At 38.5% G+C, this 18,561-nt stretch overlaps 1 protein-coding gene across 2 annotated transcripts in view; it reads left to right on the top strand.

The window, feature by feature from the left end:
* itga11a (integrin, alpha 11a) overlaps positions 1-18,561 on the top strand; it is a 74,655-nt gene that overhangs the window by 10,999 nt on the left and 45,095 nt on the right. The window contains exons 1-2 of one of the 2 annotated variants that reach the window (XM_004066955.5): positions 3,757-3,919; positions 17,512-17,626. In XM_004066955.5, coding sequence (XP_004067003.2) covers positions 3,847-3,919; positions 17,512-17,626 — 188 coding nt within the window. In that variant the 5' untranslated portion in view covers positions 3,757-3,846. Of the gene's footprint in view, positions 1-3,756; positions 3,920-17,511; positions 17,627-18,561 lie in introns of those variants that run through there. The other variant, XM_078944243.1, reaches the window with a different exon arrangement.

Here is an 18,561-nt window from a genome sequence, read left to right as displayed (position 1 = left end):
GGAACAGTCAACAAAGTCCTTTATAGAAATTATGAAGAGAAGTGGTCCCATTTTGGATCCTTGTGGGACGCCTGTTTGAATGTCAAGTTTATATAATTTTAGTTAACCAACTTTCACATATTGCTCTCTTGCACAGATATAGCTCCTAAACCATTGAAGTGCTAGTCCCCTGACAATGTAGTGCATTCATTTGCTGAGTAATATTTCATGATCAATGGTATCAAATGCCTTTGATAGATCATGAAAAACACAAATACCATATTAACGTCTTTTAAAGGCATCATTAATTTTTCCCAAAACATCCTCTAAGATAGCCATACACGTGGTATTATTTAGATAGAGTTGGCAGTATTGATATAAGTCCGTGGTTTTGAATATCATTTTTGTCCCCAGTCTTAAATATGAGTATTATTTGAGCTATCTTGATCATTTTGGGACTTTTCCTATTTGTTAATGAAAGATTAATGGTATATTTACTATGGCTTCAACAATATTACTACTTATGTTATCAGCACCAACTATGAAAGACGATCTTATCTTGTCTATGATATTTACCACTTGTGTTTTAAAGGTGGGTTTTAGAAAAAAGTGAATTAGGATAATTACCCTGAAAGTATAATTTATAATTAGCACCACCTGGTGGACAAATTTGAACTTTGTTAAAAATATCATGTAAACTGAATTTAGTTGATTGACTTTGCTCTAAGGCATCGGGGATGACTGTAGTTTTTGCTCTGCATCTGAGAATGTCATTAAACACCCTCCAAGAATTTTTTTGATCCCCAGAGTCATTATTGAATTGTGTAATAAATTAATTTTGTATGCTTAATTGCAATAATTTTGTTAATTTGTTTTTTATATTTTATGTAGATTAATCTAATTTGGGTATTTGGTTTGATTACTTTTTCTGATATGTGACTATGTTACCTCCAAACCTTGTTGGTAACATGAAGAAACACAGTCCGATAATACATGTTAACCACGTTAGCGTATTTACAAAAACAGCCACCTTGTTTGCAACTGAAAAAAAGGGCATTGTGTACCTCTCAAAATCATTCAACATCAGTAAACTGAGCCTAAATTAATCTGTATATAAGACGTTCTGGATTATAAAGGGCACTGGTGTTTCTTGAACAAAATTAATGCTTTTTTCTGCACCTTCTGTTGCTGAAAATATGGTAAATTAAGTGCTTTTATTAATGTTTTTAATTTATTCTTGTTTTTCTGATATATTGTTGTCATTGTAATGGTATTCCAAAAACTACTAATTAACAAACACTTCTAATGCAGCAAAATAAAGAAAAACACACGTTTTTAAAAATAATGCACAGTAGGATTACATGAAACAACCTGAAAACTCTATGGATGGAAAAACTCCAACAAAACAGTTTTAAAAGTTTCATAAAAAATGTACATCTGGGACTTATTGCACTTTTATTAACAATTTTAAGACATGGTAGAATAAAATACATGTAAGTCTGTGCAGGTTCAGCAGTCTAAAAGGCAAAAAAAAATCTTTGTTCTGGTTGTGATTCCTTTATCATTTCTTCCATAAAGTCCATGAGGCTGTAATCATAGTGTTGGGGTCACAGGTGACCCTCCTCAATCTTGAGAAGCACCAGGAGCAGACGACATACTAGAGGGAGCAGAGAGTGTGACTAATATCTTAGGATCCTCGGTAACTTGTGTCTGTGCCTGCCCATGAAGAGTTGCAACACACACCGAGACCGTGTGGGTCACATCCTTATCCTGGGATGGGGAAATGTAAAAAGCAGCTTCTGCTCTACTTTGTTTTTTCCTGAGGACTTTCAGGAAGTGGAGTCTCTGTTGGGCTTCTCTCACCAATGCAGTGGTGTTATCTGACCAGAAGAGGTCCTCAGAGGTGTGACCTCAGGAATGTGAAAAAAAACATCACATTCTCCAGACAGTTGCCTTTGACGTGGAAGAAAGCAAAGATGGTTTTATTATTTCTTCCCAAAATCGATGATGAGCTTTGAGACTTTGTTCTTCACACTCCACTTTTCTAGCTGCTGAACTTCTCCAGTGTCTCTGTTTCTGTTGTAATGAGACTAACCCCTGTCTGCATTCCATTCACATAAATATGTAATTTCATAGAGTTTACATTGCCTGCCTTAAGAATTTATTGAAAATGAGAGATTGGGACAAAATAAAGTGTGTTATTGAGTGGGTCCACCCACCTGCAAAACAAATAGATAAATCACCTTCCAAAAATGCACAAATTCGAGCTGTAATAACAAAAGTGATGTCAAATTAAATTTATCCCACTTTCTTGAAAATACCACAGTGCAATATAAATCAATATTTTTGTGTGTAAAGTTTAATTTTTCTTTTTACACAGGACTTAATAGGACATTACTTTCTTCTGAAACCAACCTCTATTGGTCATTTGAGGAACTGCTGGGTCAGGTACTTATGTATAGGCTCCATACTGGCAATCCTCCTTTTTATTTTGACCTCATTTGGAGTTACAGGGGAACTTTGATAGTACCTAGGAAAAAGTATTGACAGCCAGTGGACAGGCTGGTTTTTCTTTGAATTTTTTTCCCCTATTTGTGTCTGTTTTGCACATTACTGCTCCCAAAAGAGCAGTTTTAGTAACTATATGGTATTTTTGGCAGTTTAGTCCACCAAGTCTTTGTTTTACTTGTAAAAGTGTTTTATATGTATGAAAACCAAATAAGGTGTGCACATTTTGGCACTCCCCATCCAATTTCGCCAAATCTGCTGGATGGTTTGGTAAAAGTTTTTGGAGACCAATTTGTTTTTTTTTCTCCCTTCCTCCAGTAATGACTATTATGAAGCAACCTAAAACTTTACATATTATTTTTATCAAACGTTTCTTGATCTCCATAATACAATGTGAGCTTTTGTTTGATATCTTTATTTTGAAATAATCTGGTTATGTACTTTTTTGATGTGTATTAAAGTGTATCTTTTCAACAAAAAGCTTAATTTTCTCTGTATAATAGGTGAAAAAAGGAATTTAATTCCCTTCTTGTTTTTAAATTTTATCATTAACAATTATTTAGAGAAGCTTTCCCACAGAACACATATACGTGTGTATTTAAATACTAGCTCTGGTTAATTTCTGAATATTCATCCAACCACAAAAGGATTTTGTTGGAGCTGAATCAGACAAAGATCCCTTAGTAAATGGTATCAGTATGCATTTTCCATTTATTAATAGGTTGTTCAGCGGCAGGAATATAAGGTAACATTCAAAGTCCACATTTGCTGTTGAAGCAGCAGTCATTGTGGTTGTGACATGGAAATAAAGTTTCAGTGCTGAGTTTAAGTTTAAAAAAGGCAGTTTTGGTTTTTTGTTGTGCATATTTAGACATTATTTTGGTCTTTTTTGTGACTGCCCATGTGATCAGAGCTTAAAATACTGTTCCTAATGTGTTGCATTTTTAAGGTTAAGGAGTATTTATTCACTTTTTTTAAAGTTTCACATTAAAAAAAAAACCAAAAAAACAGAACCAAAGTTGTAAAAAAACAGATGTAGATTTATTTAAGTTTCTTCCTTTGAAAGTTGTCATTATAAAAACACACTTTCCAGATCCACTCCAAAGACTTTGTCTAAACACGAGTCATTTGAGAGCACTGTGACAGTCAAACTGAGCTGAATGACCTGATGAGAGACAGAGCGTTTCTGCTTCTTGTGTCAGCATGGACCTCCTTCTCCTGCAGTCCCCTCCTACTTCTCCGCAAATAGGCAAAGCGTTGGTTTGGAGTAAACCAAAGAGGGATCTTTAACTGTGCTTGCCGCTGGGTTTCTGCACCTCATACACCCTCACAGCAGCCATCACTCACACACATTATCACATGCATGCGCGCAGAAGCAGACATATGGAGTACTACTGCTTCCTCCTGCTCTGGATTTGTAGCCAGCAGTTTGGTGAGTTATGAAGCCTCACCATTTAAGTTCTTACTTTGTGCATCTTTTTAAGATAATGTCAAAATCTAACTTTACAACTGTAACGGAGTTTTTATTTATATAAGTTTTGAAATTAACGTCAATTTAGTGAAGTTGATCATTCAGTTTTTTTTGTGAATCACATTTGGGACACTTTTGACCTAAAATTTCATGTGAATGAATGACTCTAACGACAACTTGACTTTTGACCCTTTATGATTGAGACAGACAGGAAAGCAGACTCTATGTTTATCCTGGAAGATATAGTGTTCTCTTAAGGTTTATAGAGATCCTTGATGTTCTGTCTGAGGAAAGTTGATTTTGTGAGTTGGTGCTCAGCCAGAGTTGCGCTCAATTGCCAGTGAAATCCCTTTAACAGTCACACATCTAAGCAAGATGAAAGGATAGGGGAGTGACAAAGAGGCAATTAAAAGGCTTAGAACAACATTTATGTTGTGCTGTTCATATGTTGGTGGGATTTGTGAAATATTAAACAAAAAAATGAATAAATAATTGTAGTAAGCATAAGTAAATTCATCAAATACGTTGTTTAAATCACAGCTTTTTTTGATGTCGTGGTGCTGTAGGAACTTCCATAAAGTTTGGTTTTGAGTTTTGCAAACTCACAACAGCAGCCTGATGTTTCAAACACAATCTGCTAAGCTATAAATGCTTGGATTTAAGTTATTTTCGGTTATTTCAAACTTCATTAATTCCTTTAGGCGTATTATTTACAAAAGAACCATGTGGCTCTTTTTAAGAATTTTTTCCCAAGAACATTTCAGTCTGTGTACAATTGAGACACTTTGTAAATAACACAAAGCTGCAGAAAAAGAGAAAAGGCAGAACATACTTATAAATATTTGGTTGGATTTTGGTATTTGCTGGAACAAATGTTCGGGTTGATGCTCTTTATTGGAGTGACCTTGTAGCTGGAGTCTGTTGTGGACTGTGGTTTTTTTTAGAGCACGAGAAAAAGGCTGTCTAAAGTTTTTATTCTTTTTTTTGGACCAAAGATCTCACACAGACATCTTTTAGGCTCACTGCCTCCCATAAATGTAGAGAGTGGTTCTGTATAAAAAAGGAAAGATCATACATTTTTTTGGATCTATTGTCTTCATCAGGACTCCTTCAGCACGAGATCTGCAATTCAAACGACAATCTTACAGTCTCCAAGCCTGGATTGAAAAAATACATAAATGACATTTAATAAAACCACTGCAGACACACATAATGATGTTGTCATGAAAGCTCCCCGCTATAATTTTTTTCTGAGAAGGGTAAAAAGTACAAGTGACAAAATTAATCAAAGTCCAATAAAGCAAATACACTGTAAGAGGAGCCCCTCCATTAAATGGAAAGTATGCAAACTTCAGGACCAAACTAAATCAGATTCTTAGCAGACTGAATAAACAATTGTACTCCAGATTGACCAAAACTGTATTTGCCAGCAACATGACAGAGTGAAAAGCAAAGATAATTTAAGGAAAGTGTGTTTTTATCAAGGCGGAGGTGTGGTTAACTCTGTCAACTCACAACAAGAAGGTTCCTGGTTTGAATCCATCATGAGTGGCATTTCTTCTAGTGGGTTTGTGGGTAATCCACAGGCACAGTCCAGATGAACAAACAGAGGTTAAATCATGACTTGAAACTTTTCCCTGTGAGTGGTTGTCTGTCCCTGATTGTGATGGACTGGAGACCTCCCAGGGGGTAAACCGCCTCTGCCCCATCACTGCTGAGAGACACTGCAGCAACCCCTGCTGCACAGAATGAATGCTTTTTTAAAAGTTTTTACACAAACATTTGTCATCAAAATCTGCACTTTGTCTTGATATTTACAACTAATGGATGGAAAAACACAAGTTCCCGCTTATAATAAAGAGTTCTGTTCATTGTTCAGATTTTGGAAATGTACGGACTGTGTAAAACCAAAGTCCCAATGCGATCAATTCTCCCTTTGGCTGTGCTGTTAAACCTAAAAGATCGCTGCCAACTCCTTTCCAATTTTATGTCTTTCATTACTGAATTTCACAATAGCAGTGAGTTTGTTTGTCTCCTCTTGTGTGTTAAAAAATGTTGTAAAAGATTTGTTGTTAGGTAGTTCTGTTAAATAAAAATTAAATAAGAAAATAAACATGAATTGGAAAATTATTTTGCAAGCAGAGATTTGAAGTTACACTTAGAATTGATGGTTTATTGGCATTTCTTTAGCCATCAATGACTGCAGCAAAATAAACTTGAAATATACCCTTTTGCATTTGACAATAAAAAAAAACAAAAGAACACAAAACTGTGAACAATCAAAAAATCTGAACAAAAAAACCCTTGTCTTTGAGATGTGTAAACTAAAAAATAAAGTGATTCTATCAGTTGCAGTAATAACATGCAGATGGGAACAAAACTCTTTAGGAGTGAGAACAGATAATTTAGAACTTTGAAAAGGTAATTCAAATCAGTAATCTCTATATATTATAAATCTTGATGTTGACTTATCCTATTGACAGCTTATGATGTTGCTGTTCAAGCAGATCCCTCAAAACCCAAAGTAAAAATCTACTTCTGAAAGTAAAAATGTTTTATTTTACATGTGGCATGTCGGTCAGCTTTCATCTTTATTTTTGTTTTTTCTGTTTTATACTCCTCAGATACAATTGTCCCCTTCAAAATGAGAAAAAAAAGAAAGGGTATTTAGATATGATGTAGGTTATAAAAACACTCAAATTAGAGTACGGGTAAGTAAGATGCAGGAAATGAAAAGTCCAGCATGTCTTTTGTTGCAGATTTCTTTTCCCTGGACATGGCTCATGTGGTTCTGATGTAAAAAAGTTTATTCCTTTAGCTCTAAAACAGTTTCTGAATCTTGTTTATTTCAGTTTTTGATTAAAAATAACATGAATTCTCAAATGGTCTCAGAACTAATTCCTTGCAATGGGGCATTACAAATATTTGCTTATAGAATGTGAGTTTAATTGGGGTTGAGATTGTAGCCTTAAAAACAGGCAGACTCCATTTAAACTGATCCACATTCTTTTGTTTCTTTATGTCCACTGGATGGCTTCCTAACCAAGTGAACTGTGGGTCCTGGCATCTCTTAAAGTGTTATTTCCTTCACAATTAAAGCTCAAGGCCAGCCATCCATTAGTATTTAGGGATCTATTTCACATAGGGAAAAGAACAAGCTACTAGATTGTTGCAGAACTGATTCCTTGTCTGGTTTCTAATGCATCCACAGCTAAAACCTTGTTAATCTTCCTTAAATCTTGTCATATAATTGAAAAATAAGTTAATGCTCTTAGCATATCATATTTAAAAGCTGAATCAGTAATTAAAGGCTCTTGGCTCTTAAACTCTCACAGGATGTGTTTGTCTTTGTGTAGTGCTGGTGGCATAAATTCTATGTTGTGCTGAGGAGACTTTTGTTGACTCAGAAGCTCTAAAGCTTGTTAAGAAGAGCCTGGTTGCATAATAGAGACATCTGTTTTAAGAGACCCCCTTGTGCCTCTTACAGTATTTTCTTTGGTATGGGGGGAATGAGTGTACAGTGTGTACTGAAGGACAGCATCCTTCCAGAGAAAAAAATCAAATCAATGGAAAAACATCACGGAAGGTTACTCAGATGCTGCAGGCCCGATCATACCGGCACCGCCATATCAGATCGGGAAAATGGTTGGATATAAGGATATGTCCGAGTCGGCTGGGTGGATAAAGAGCCGGCACAGATGCTTTATGTCAGTAGGTTTGTGGTGTGGGTCCAGCAGCTTGGTGCTGGGCCAAAGGCAGCATAGGACTATATGGGTCACATCAACAGCCCCGGGCCTGAAGTTTATCTGGGCAGGAAAACCAGCGCACAGGAAACCCAGCAAGACTCCCTCCTTGACTGAAAATATTAGATTTCCTTGGCACATTAGTAGCTTTAAATGGAAACTTGATAACCCTCATTCTCACGCTTTCACCCTGACACTTTCTTCCAAGCTGCCCTGATGTCAAGAGCTCTTATTAGATTTGACTTATCTGAGGATCAAACTATTCCCCTTTTCCTGAAGTAGGAGTTGTTATTTAAGGCGCTTGAAGTCAGCCTGGTAGCACAAAAGGTTTTACAGTCCATTTGGAAACTCACTAAAATATAATCTGAAGTTGTTTTTTGCCGACTGTATTTCCTGCACTGTATAGGGCGCAACAGATTATAAGGAGCACAGTCAATGAATGGTTTACAGCGTTCCCGTATTAATTGCAGTGGTACGTTCCATAACAAAACTGCGATATACAGTAGGTGAAATCTACAAAGTTGGATTACAGATGTTTTAAGACTGTTTTACTCCTCACTACAGACATTATACACTTTTCTCAGACAAACAGTAACATTTTCACATTAATACTCACACTGCCTTGTTGTAGACCGGTTAAGGTATTCACAATAAAAATCCGAGCCAACATTTTGACAGAGCACTGTGTATCCCTGAAAATCGCTTCCACGTCAGTAAGTGCAAACAGAAAAAAATCCACATATGGCGCTCCGGAATTAAAGGTGCACTGTCGTTTTTTGAAAAAATTTAATGCTTGTAAGTTCGCCTTATAGTGCGCAAAATACAGTAATCTGCTTTTTATTTTTATTTTGAGTGCACCACTTTGTCCTTATTTTCAGTCACCTGTTTATGTTTGAAGTCAGAGACTGAAGGAGGATGTTTGGACCAAATGCCTGTCAAATAGACACAAAGGAAACCAGGAAAGAAAATGTGGCAGTATTTATGTGAACAGACTTCATGACAGGGTTGGTTATTTAGTTTAACAGAGGCTTTTTGCAAAACACATGAAATGGTTCATAACGATGACACTGAAGGTGTAATTAACACTCTTTTCGCAATAACAACTGAGTCCCTTGTTCATTCTTGAGCCGACTAAAACTGTGGCCTTGACTCTTTTGACATTGACTGCAATCACACAACTCATGAGTCAAACTCAGATTTACAAACAAATGAAACAAACGACAAGTTAGTGTGTTTGCTGCGTGTTTAGACAGCCTATTTGGACTCTTAAATTTCGATGTCTGAGGCATACAGACAGGTTCCCAGGACTGAGAATGAGCCTCTTTTTCCATAAAGGAATCCAGCTGTTCAATATGCAGCTTCTCCTCCACATCTCAAAGTACAAGCAGCTGCACACCCAAACAAATTAATCTCTTCTTCTCGGCAGTAAAGTGAAGCTGAGTTTCAGCTGTATGCTGTCCCCCTCATTACTTGCACGTGTTTGACTGCTTGCTCATCCAAATACCTAATCAGCCAACTACACAGCAGCAGCTAAGAGCTAAGAGCATGTGTGTAGACATGCTAATGATGGCTTTTTTTAAAGCTGAGGCCAACATTAGAGTCTAGAAATTTAGATTTAAGTCAGCTGTGTAGTGCATCTCTGAGGTTTAAATAGAACCATAGTTGCTGCTGCTGAAAGCTAAGAGCTGTAAGGTGGCTTTCTGACTCTTCAGGTGTTCACCACATGAGCGTCTGTCATTGATGGTAGAGCAGGGATCAAAACCTGTTTTAACAACTTTTAAAGTCCCATTCCAATCATGTTTTGATGTATTCACATTGATGATTTAACTGTGATTAGGCCATTTTCAGCCCAAATCAAAAAACCTGTGTCTAGCTATGTCCTATTTCCGTCTGTAAACCCTACTACTAAAAAACTATATAATGCCCTGGATAGTGCCCTGAATTTAAAAGCAATTCGGACACCATGCTACTTTCTTTTTTTTTTAAACGGCAAAAAGATGTCACCGTCTTTTTTCACCGAAGCAAAATCCTAACAAATATAAATATTTTACTAAGACTATTTATGAATCCACTGTGTTCTAATGATAAAATCTTTAAATCTTTAAAAATAAAAAATTCCACAAAAATTGCTCAGTCGCAATAAATTGCAGTCTACAGTATATTCACCCAATCTAGTAAGCAGTAATGATTACTAGATTTTCATAGAGACTTTTGGGAAATTTCTAGGGGACTGGATTTTGGAGTTGTAGATATTGGACAACCTGATAAAATGGTGAACGCACAATATATAGTGCACTAAGTAGTGAGTAGTGAAGGAATTTGGACAAAGCCATAGTTTCTGCAGAGCTGCAGTGGTTCATTAGAAATTTGCCTCGGAGTTGTGGGCGTGACAGTTGGCGCCCCACAACTCATTCCCCATCACCCATCTGTTTACACATTTTACCGCTAGCTTACAGCCCCTTGCATCTGTAACCTAACATTACCAGTGCAACAAAAATGGTGAGCAATTTGGAGCTATCCAGTCGTACAGTTCCAGATTCCAGCTCAGATGAGAAAAAACAAAGACGTCCATGGATCTATTTGTCTGAAAGTGAATGCATCAGAATGGAGTGGAGCAGGTCGTGTTGTGCTGAAAACTCAATAAAATATGTCTAAAATATAGTTTCTGTCACAACCACTATTTTCATCTGCATTTTTTTGTGTGCTCCTGATTCACAACGATATAAGAAATACTACTTTAGGCTTAAACTCTGTGTCCTCAATCATCAGAAAAATGCCACAAGAACTTATTATATAACACCAAAATAACTTTCATTGGAGTGGGTCTTTAAACCTTAAAATGCCAAAGCTCCATCTTATCACATTGACCTTACAGTTCCATTATTTAAAAACAAAACTTTTTGTTTTTTAGCCTGCAGGATTGCTGGATTTTTTAAAGGCAGAATGGTCAGCAGACTTTAAGCTGTCAAGCTCCTCTTTTGATGAATCAACTGTGTCCTTTAGCCTGGGAGGCAGACTGTATCTCTCCTCCTTGATTGAACTTATCCTCAGTGACCTTGAGCCATGCCTTTAGTGACGCTGCTTTAAGCTCAGACTGTGAAGGTGGCTCAGGGACTCCTCATACTCTCTCTCCTGTTGATCTTTCTTTTTTATGCTCTTTTTCCCTTTCATCAATGCATTTTGTTTCAGTAATGTGCCCTCCCTTTTTTTCTCTCTCATAACCTTAGAACAGATGTTCCGGTGTTTATAATTCAGTTTGACCATATTTTTCCTGCCCTCTCTGATCCTGAGCTCTCCCAACAGATGATCCCTGTATCTTAGTCTGGTTCTATTGGACGTCTCTACATGTTAAGCGTCAGTTCTCTTCACAGTCTTGCCCTGCATGGAAGATTGCATTGAAACACCTTTTGATGTATAGGTTAGGGTTATTTCGGCCAGAAAAATGTTTGGTTAAAACACGTTATGACAATGTAATGTAATCACACTCCAAGGATCTTAATCCATTTGGATCATAACATTTTTGCATTTTTTTCTAGGTATTTTTTTCAAAGAAGCTTGAGTTTATAAATGCAGCCTCATAAATAAAATGGGTTTATCTGAACTTAAAATAAAAAATCTTTGAGTAAAAAAAGATGATAAAAAGTCCCAAAGAGGCTGAGGGTAGATTTAGCTTGAGGACAGGGAACAGCATAGATTTCAGGGGACACCATATTTATTGTGACCAGGTTTAGGTCTTTTTTCAGTTAAGTTTAGAGCCCTTTCATTTTTTTTTTCTTTTCGTGAACCGAAGCGGTTTTCATCACAGGACACGGCTGTTACAGTTCAGGTCAGTTGAACCTTAACAAGGTTGTCTCTGAGATGGCAGGTGCCATGCTCACTCACTTTAGTCTGTAGACCAGCATAGAGCATTTCAAGTCATTGAAATGAATCAGTTTTGAAATGGCAGCAGTGCTGCTTTTGACAGCCTGACAGTTTCAGTGATTCTGTAGTTCATTACAAATCCTTAGCATGAAAGGAACCTGAACTGTTGCAAAAAACAAAGCCAGTTGTTGAAAAAAAAGTAGAGTGATCAGTGTTAACATTTACTAGAGATAGAAAGGATCTTGATTTCATATCAGTATTGAAGCAGCATATGAAGTACTGAAGAAGCACTGTCAGATGTGTCTCATGATGTCGATTGTGTGTGTAACTGTATAACCAGAACAAACAATAACATATTTTGAAGTTTATGTGATTAATTACATGTGTTTTGGTTATAGTTTAAGATTATTCACTAAAATTATTTGGCAATCTGAGGTTCTTAAAGTAATACATCTGTTGTGTAATTCACAATCTAGCCACAGGGGTTGCAAGCCAGTTGCCTCTGTGCCGGTCCCAAGCCCGGATAAATAGAGAGGGTTGCGTCAGGAAGGGCATCCGGCGTAAAAATTGCCAAAATAACCATGCGAATCATCCACAACACTTTTGACATACCGGATCGGTCGAGGCCCGGGTTAACAACGACCGCCACCGATGCTGTTAACCTACAGGGTGTCGGTGGAAATTTGACTACTGTTGGTCGAAGAAAGAGGGGAGGCAGAAGGGTCCGTGGCCAGAGAGAGAAGGGAAAAGGCAGGAACATAGGTTTGAGAATAGGGACTCTTAACGTTGGCACAATGACAGGGAAAGGCAGAGAGCTGGCAGACATGATGGAGAGAAGGAAGGTAGATGTACTGTGTGTGCAGGAGACGAGGTGGAAGGGCAGCAAGGCACGTAGTATTGGAGGAGGATACAAACTGTTCTATCATGGTGTTGATAGGAAGAGAAACGGGGTAGGAGTGATTCTGAAGGGGGAGTTTGTAAACAGTGTTCTAGAGGTGAAAAGAGTCTCAGACAGGATGATGAGCCTAAAGTTAGAAATTGAAGGGGTGATGGTGAATGTAGTCAGTGGGTATGCGCCACAGGTTGGCTGTGAGTTAGAAGTGAAGGAGAGATTCTGGAGTGAGTTGGATGAGGTCATAGAGGGTATCCCCAGAGGAGAGAGAGTTGTTATTGGAGCAGACTTTAATGGGCATGTTGGTGAGGGCAACAGAGGTGATGAGGAGGTGATGGGCAGGTTTGGTGTGAAGGAAAGGAATCTGGAGGGACAGATGGTGGTGGACTTTGCGAAGAGGATGGAAATGGCTGTAGTCAACACTTACTTCCAGAAGAGAGAGGAACATAGAGTGACATACAGAAGTGGAGGTAGGAGTACTCAGGTGGACTACATCCTATGTAGACGAGGTCATTTGAGAGAGGTTAATGACTGCAAAGTGGTGGTAGGAGAGAGTGTAGCCAAACAGCACCGCATGGTGGTGTGTAAGATGACTCTGGAGGTCAGGAAGAAGAAGAGAGGGAAAACAGAAAAGAAGACCAAGTGGTGGAAGCTACAGAATGAAGAAACTTGTGAGGAATTTAGGCAGAAGTTGAGACAGGTCCTGGGTGGTCAGGATGAGCTTCCAGATGACTGGGAAACTACAGCAGAGATTATCAGGGAAACAGGTAGGAAAGTGCTAGGTGTGTCATCTGGAAAGAGGAAAGACGGTAAAGAGACTTGGTGGTGGAATGAGGAAGTACAGGAATGCGTCCAGAGGAAGAGGTTGGCTAAAAGGAAGTGGGATGTAGAAAGGACTGAGGAAGGTAGACAGGAGTATAAGGAAGCGCAGCGTAGAGTGAAGAGAGAGGTGGCAAAGGCCAAACAGAAAGCTTACGATGAGCTATATGACAGGTTAGACACAAAGGAAGGAGAAAAGGACTTGTACAGGCTAGCCAGACAGAGAGACAGAGATGGGAAGGACGTGCAACAGATAAGGGTGATTAAGGACAGAGATGGAAAGGTGCTAACAACCCAGGAGAGTGTACAGAAAAGATGGAAGGAGTATTTTGAGGAGCTGATGAACGTGGAAAATGACAGGGAAAGAAGGGAGGAAGAAGTGGTTGTTGTGGAGCAGGAAGTAGCAGAGATTGGAAAGGATGAGGTTAGGAAGGCTCTGAAAAGGATGAAGAGCGGAAAGGCCGTTGGTCCTGATGACGTACCTGTGGAGGTATGGAAGTGCTTAGGAGAGACAGCAGTGGAATTTCTAACGAGTTTTTTCAATAGGATTCTAGAGAGTGAGAAGATGCCTGAGGAATGGAGGAGAAGCGTTCTGGTTCCGATCTTTAAGAACAAGGGTGACACGCAGAACTGCAGCAACTATAGAGGAATAAAGTTGATGAGCCACACAATGAAGCTGTGGGAAAGAGTAGTGGAAGCCAGGCTTAGGAAAGAGGTGGAGATTTGTGAGCAGCAGTATGGTTTCATGCCCCGTAAGAGCACCACTGATGCCATTTTTGCTTTGAGAATGTTGATGGAAAAGTACAGAGAAGGTCAGAAGGAGCTGCATTGTGTGTTCGTAGATTTAGAGAAGGCGTATGACAGGGTGCCGAGGGAGGAGCTGTGGTACTGTATGAGGTCGTCTGGAGTGGCAGAGAAGTATGTCAGAGTAGTTCAGGACATGTATGAGAGAAGTATGACGGTGGTGAGATGTGCTGTAGGTCAGACAGAGGAGTTCAAGGTGGAGGTGGGACTACACCAAGGATCAGCTTTGAGTCCTTTTTTGTTTGCTATGCTGATGGACAGGCTGACAGACGAGGTAAGACAGGAATCTCCCTGGACAATGATGTTTGCGGATGACATTGTAATCTGCAGTGAGAGTAGAGAGCAGGTGGAGGAACAGCTAGAGAGGTGGAGGTTTGCTCTGGAAAGAAGAGGCATGAAGGTCAGTCGTAGTAAGACAGAATACATGTGTCTGAACGAGAGGGATCAAGGTAGAAGCGTTAGGTTACAGGGGGCTGAGGTGAAGAAGGTGCAGGAGTTTAAGTACTTGGGGTCAACAGTTCAGTGTGATGGGGATTGTGGAAAAGAGGTGAAGAGGCGAGTGCAGGCAGGTTGGAGCGGGTGGAGGAAAGTGTCAGGAGTGTTGTGTGACAGAAGAGTGTCAGCAAGACTCAAAGGAAAGGTGTACAAGACAGTGGTGAGACCAGCTCTGCTCTATGGGTTAGAGACGGTAGCAGTGAGACAGAGACAAGAGGCTGAGATGGAGGTAGCGGAGATGAAGATGTTGAGGTTCTCCTTAGGAGTGACCAGGTTAGACAGGATAAGGAACGAGTACATCAGAGGGACGGCTCATGTTGCCTGTGTTAGCGACAAAGTCAGAGAAGCCAGACTGAGATGGTTTGGACATGTTCAGAGGAGGGATAGTGGATATATTGGTAGAAGGATGTTGGAGATGGAGCTGCCTGGCAGGAGGGCAAGAGGACGGCCAAAGAGGAGATACATGGATGTCTTGACAGAGGACATGAAGTTGGCTAATGTTAGGGTAGAAGATGTTCATGATAGAGTGAGGTGGAAAAGGATGATTCGCTGTGGCGACCCCTGATGGGAAAAGCCGAAAGAGAAAGAAGAAGATCTGTTGTGTAATTCACATTATGACTCAAACCTTTTTTTATTATACATAGACCAAAACTTTGGACACACCTTCTCGTTCAAATGAATGAGAAGGTGTGTCCAAACTGTATAAAAGACATGATAGAGGTCCAAAACATTTGGCCATAGTTTTTATGTAATACAATACTTATCAATACTCTGTTAACATAAGAACCTCAGAAAAGGGAAAAAAAACATGTAAATTGCTTATGAGAAATCACATTTGACTCAGTTACAACAACCTGGATATAATTTGTTGAAATTTATTTATAGATAATTTAAAATTCTCTGGATAATTCTGCCCACGATGCCAATTTGTTCACCAATAAAATCTAAACATTCACCAGGGATTGGAAACCTTAAACAACTATTGAATACATCTTTGTCAAATGTGGATAGCTTAATATGGAATAGCCTGAAGGGAGATGTCAACCTTCACTCTTCAGTGAGTCATGATTTCAAATCTCTTATATGAAAGTTTTTTTGAGTCGTAATTCAAAGTAATATGCAGTTCTCAATTGACAGTTCAATTTGCAATTCAGGCTTATGTTATGAAAGCACATTTTGCAATTTAGAATTTAAAATCTAATTTCATTTTAAGATTTACAATTCAATATGACAATTTCAAAAATAAAATGTTAAATAAAACACTATCAATTGCATTGAAAATTGTCATGGGTTTTCGATGTTCTAATTCAAATGAAAAAGCATTTTGTAATTTACAAATCAATATTATAAAGTGACATTTCAAAACATGGTTTGCTTTAAATTCATTTTAAAGTAACTTTAAATCTATTGAATTATAAAATACCATGCTGTTTGTCAAAATTCAAATGAAATTGCAAAACAGCGCCCCATGGTGTAATGCATTTTCACTTGCATAGCAACGAGCTTTATGTGTGTCAAAGTTCAAATTAAAATGCAAATTGTCAGACTCTCATCAGGGCGGGGCTACACATTCCTGCGAACACCTTCACTGTAGATCAAAATATAATGACTTTAGAGAGACAGCAACAATGTTTGTCGGTTTCAGTATGCATTTTCAAGACGCTATTTATCCAATTCACATGTGCAGACAGATAGTCAGAAGAAGTGAAAACAGCCCCCACAACAACACATTTTGTACTATAGTTGTTTTCACTCTGGCTCAGCTGGAATGTTTTGCAGATTAATTTGAAGCACATCTGGGTTTGTTGTGAGTTCTTCCTCCTTGGCATTGGCAAACAGAAAAAAAACACACACGCCATCTAACGATCGACCACAGCCTCCCAGAATGGAGAATGACCTGTGAGTTGGGATGTTTTCTATGACAGCCAGAGACGGAATCAACTCATCATTGTGTAGCCAAGAGTCACAGAGACAAAAGCAGCAGGGGGAGTTTTGATGGAGGTTTTTTGTAAAAGAACAAACTGTGAGAATCCTATTTTACTGCTATTTCCCTTTGCTCAAAATAGACCTCCGTGTCTCATTAGGCTCATGTCAGATCTTTTGTCACACTTTGCTTTTGGCGTCGTTCATCACCGTGTTTGTTTTGGAGTTTAATGTGTTGATAAGCCGCGGTAAGGTAATTCATCTTACAGATGCTGGAACCTCCAGGGAGCCGAGCTCATCAACACTTTTGATTAGTGTGTTGTGGATATCCAAAATGGTGGGAATGGAATTAAAATAATAACACTGATTACGATTATTTCCCCATCTTTACCTCCAACCTGCCTGACAATTCTGATGAAAAAAGAGGAAAGGGAGCACCTGTCTGTCAACATTAAACTAAAAACATAATGACTAATTAATTAAATCACACACAGAGGCTAGAAACTACCTTGTCTGATTTCTATTTTTATTAGAAAAAGATTTTATGCTTATTTTTCCCTTCCATGGATAATGCTGATTTTTAATGTTCATAACCTTCTTAAAAAAACAAACATCAGAACTCGAGGTTTTTTTGTGTTTGAGAAGAGTTTATTGACTTTTTTCATCAAAAACATTTTTTCCCTTGTGAAAGTTTATTGTTCTTCTCCTCTCTAATAATTGATTTTATGTATTTAGCCTCTAGTACTGAGTTCATAAATTTTGAAGATAACTATCAGATGTCTTTTGGAAAAAAAAGAAGAAAAAAAAGAATCATGTAGGTTATTGTGTTGGCAATTTGCTGCAAAGGACAAAACCTGAGGAGCGAGTTTTTAATGAAAACATGTCAAGAGAAGTAGGACAAGCGGCTCCATTAATCATTTAGACATGTTTGTTTCTCAATTAGACCCTGATTGTATCCCAAATGACTTCAAAAATTGCCCAACCTTCTAATGCTGCTGCATTTATTGTCTTCCAAGGACTCCATGACTGCTTCAACATTGACACAAAAACACCCAGGATCATCAAAGGCCCAAAACAAGCTCAGTTTGGATACACTGTTCAGCAACATGTGGCTGCTGGAGGAGAAAAATGGTAAGCTGCTCACACACTTCTGCTGCTGTTCTTGCATGTCTGTCATTATTTAAGTTTATGCAAGATCTGAATGTCATTAGGTTATGTGTGATTTATGTTCTTCAGCTACTTTTATGTTGTTGTAGATCATGAATTGAATTTACTGTACTTTTGCATCATCTCATTGTCATCCTCTGTTTTTATTAAATAGCAAAAGTTCAGTTTTTCTTTTGAAGAAGCAAACTCTTGATGTCCTTGCGGCTGCCAGATTTCCTTCTGGTGATGTATGGCTAAAAGAAAAGCTCTAAAACTTTACCAACATAAACACATGTAGACAAGCTGTTGTACAGACAATTTGTCTTTCAAGACAGAGAAAAGACGGAGTGTAATTCCTCCCTTGGAAAGATCATTGTCTATTGAAACTCTAATTCATCATTTTACTTTAGAGCAGAAGCTGATTTCTGATGCAACATTATTAGCTCAGCTGAAAAGGAGAATCTAGCATCTGCCAAGAGCTGTTGGCGAGCTCAAAGCTGGCACGTGCAAACTTCTTGCTCTTCAGTATGAGTCTTTGTGACTGCTTTCAATGGATGCTTTAAAATTCTAGGTTTTTAAAGCAAAAACGTGAACTCACCAGCCACTATTAGATACACCTTAGTACCGGGTTGGACCCCTGGTGACCATGGAGGTCAGTTGAAACTAGTGAACTCATTGTGATGTCCAAGAAACCAGTCTGAGATGATTCCAGCTTTATGACATGGCATATTATCTTGCATGAAGTAGCCATCAGAAGATGATAGACTGTGGTCATAAAGGGATGGACATGGTCAGCAACAAGACTGAGGTAGGCTGTGGCATTGTAACCATCCTTAGTTGGTACTAAGGGGTCCCAAGTGTAACCTGGGGTTGTTTGACTTTCCGTTGTCTTTCTATCAGCTGAAACAGTCTGGCCAATC

Source organism: Oryzias latipes, chromosome 3 (assembly GCF_053564925.1).
Source record: "Oryzias latipes strain Hd-rR chromosome 3, Olatipes_Hd-rR_3.1".
Classification (NCBI taxonomy): domain Eukaryota; kingdom Metazoa; phylum Chordata; class Actinopteri; order Beloniformes; family Adrianichthyidae; genus Oryzias; species Oryzias latipes.
This window is presented reverse-complemented; position numbering and strand designations above follow the sequence as displayed.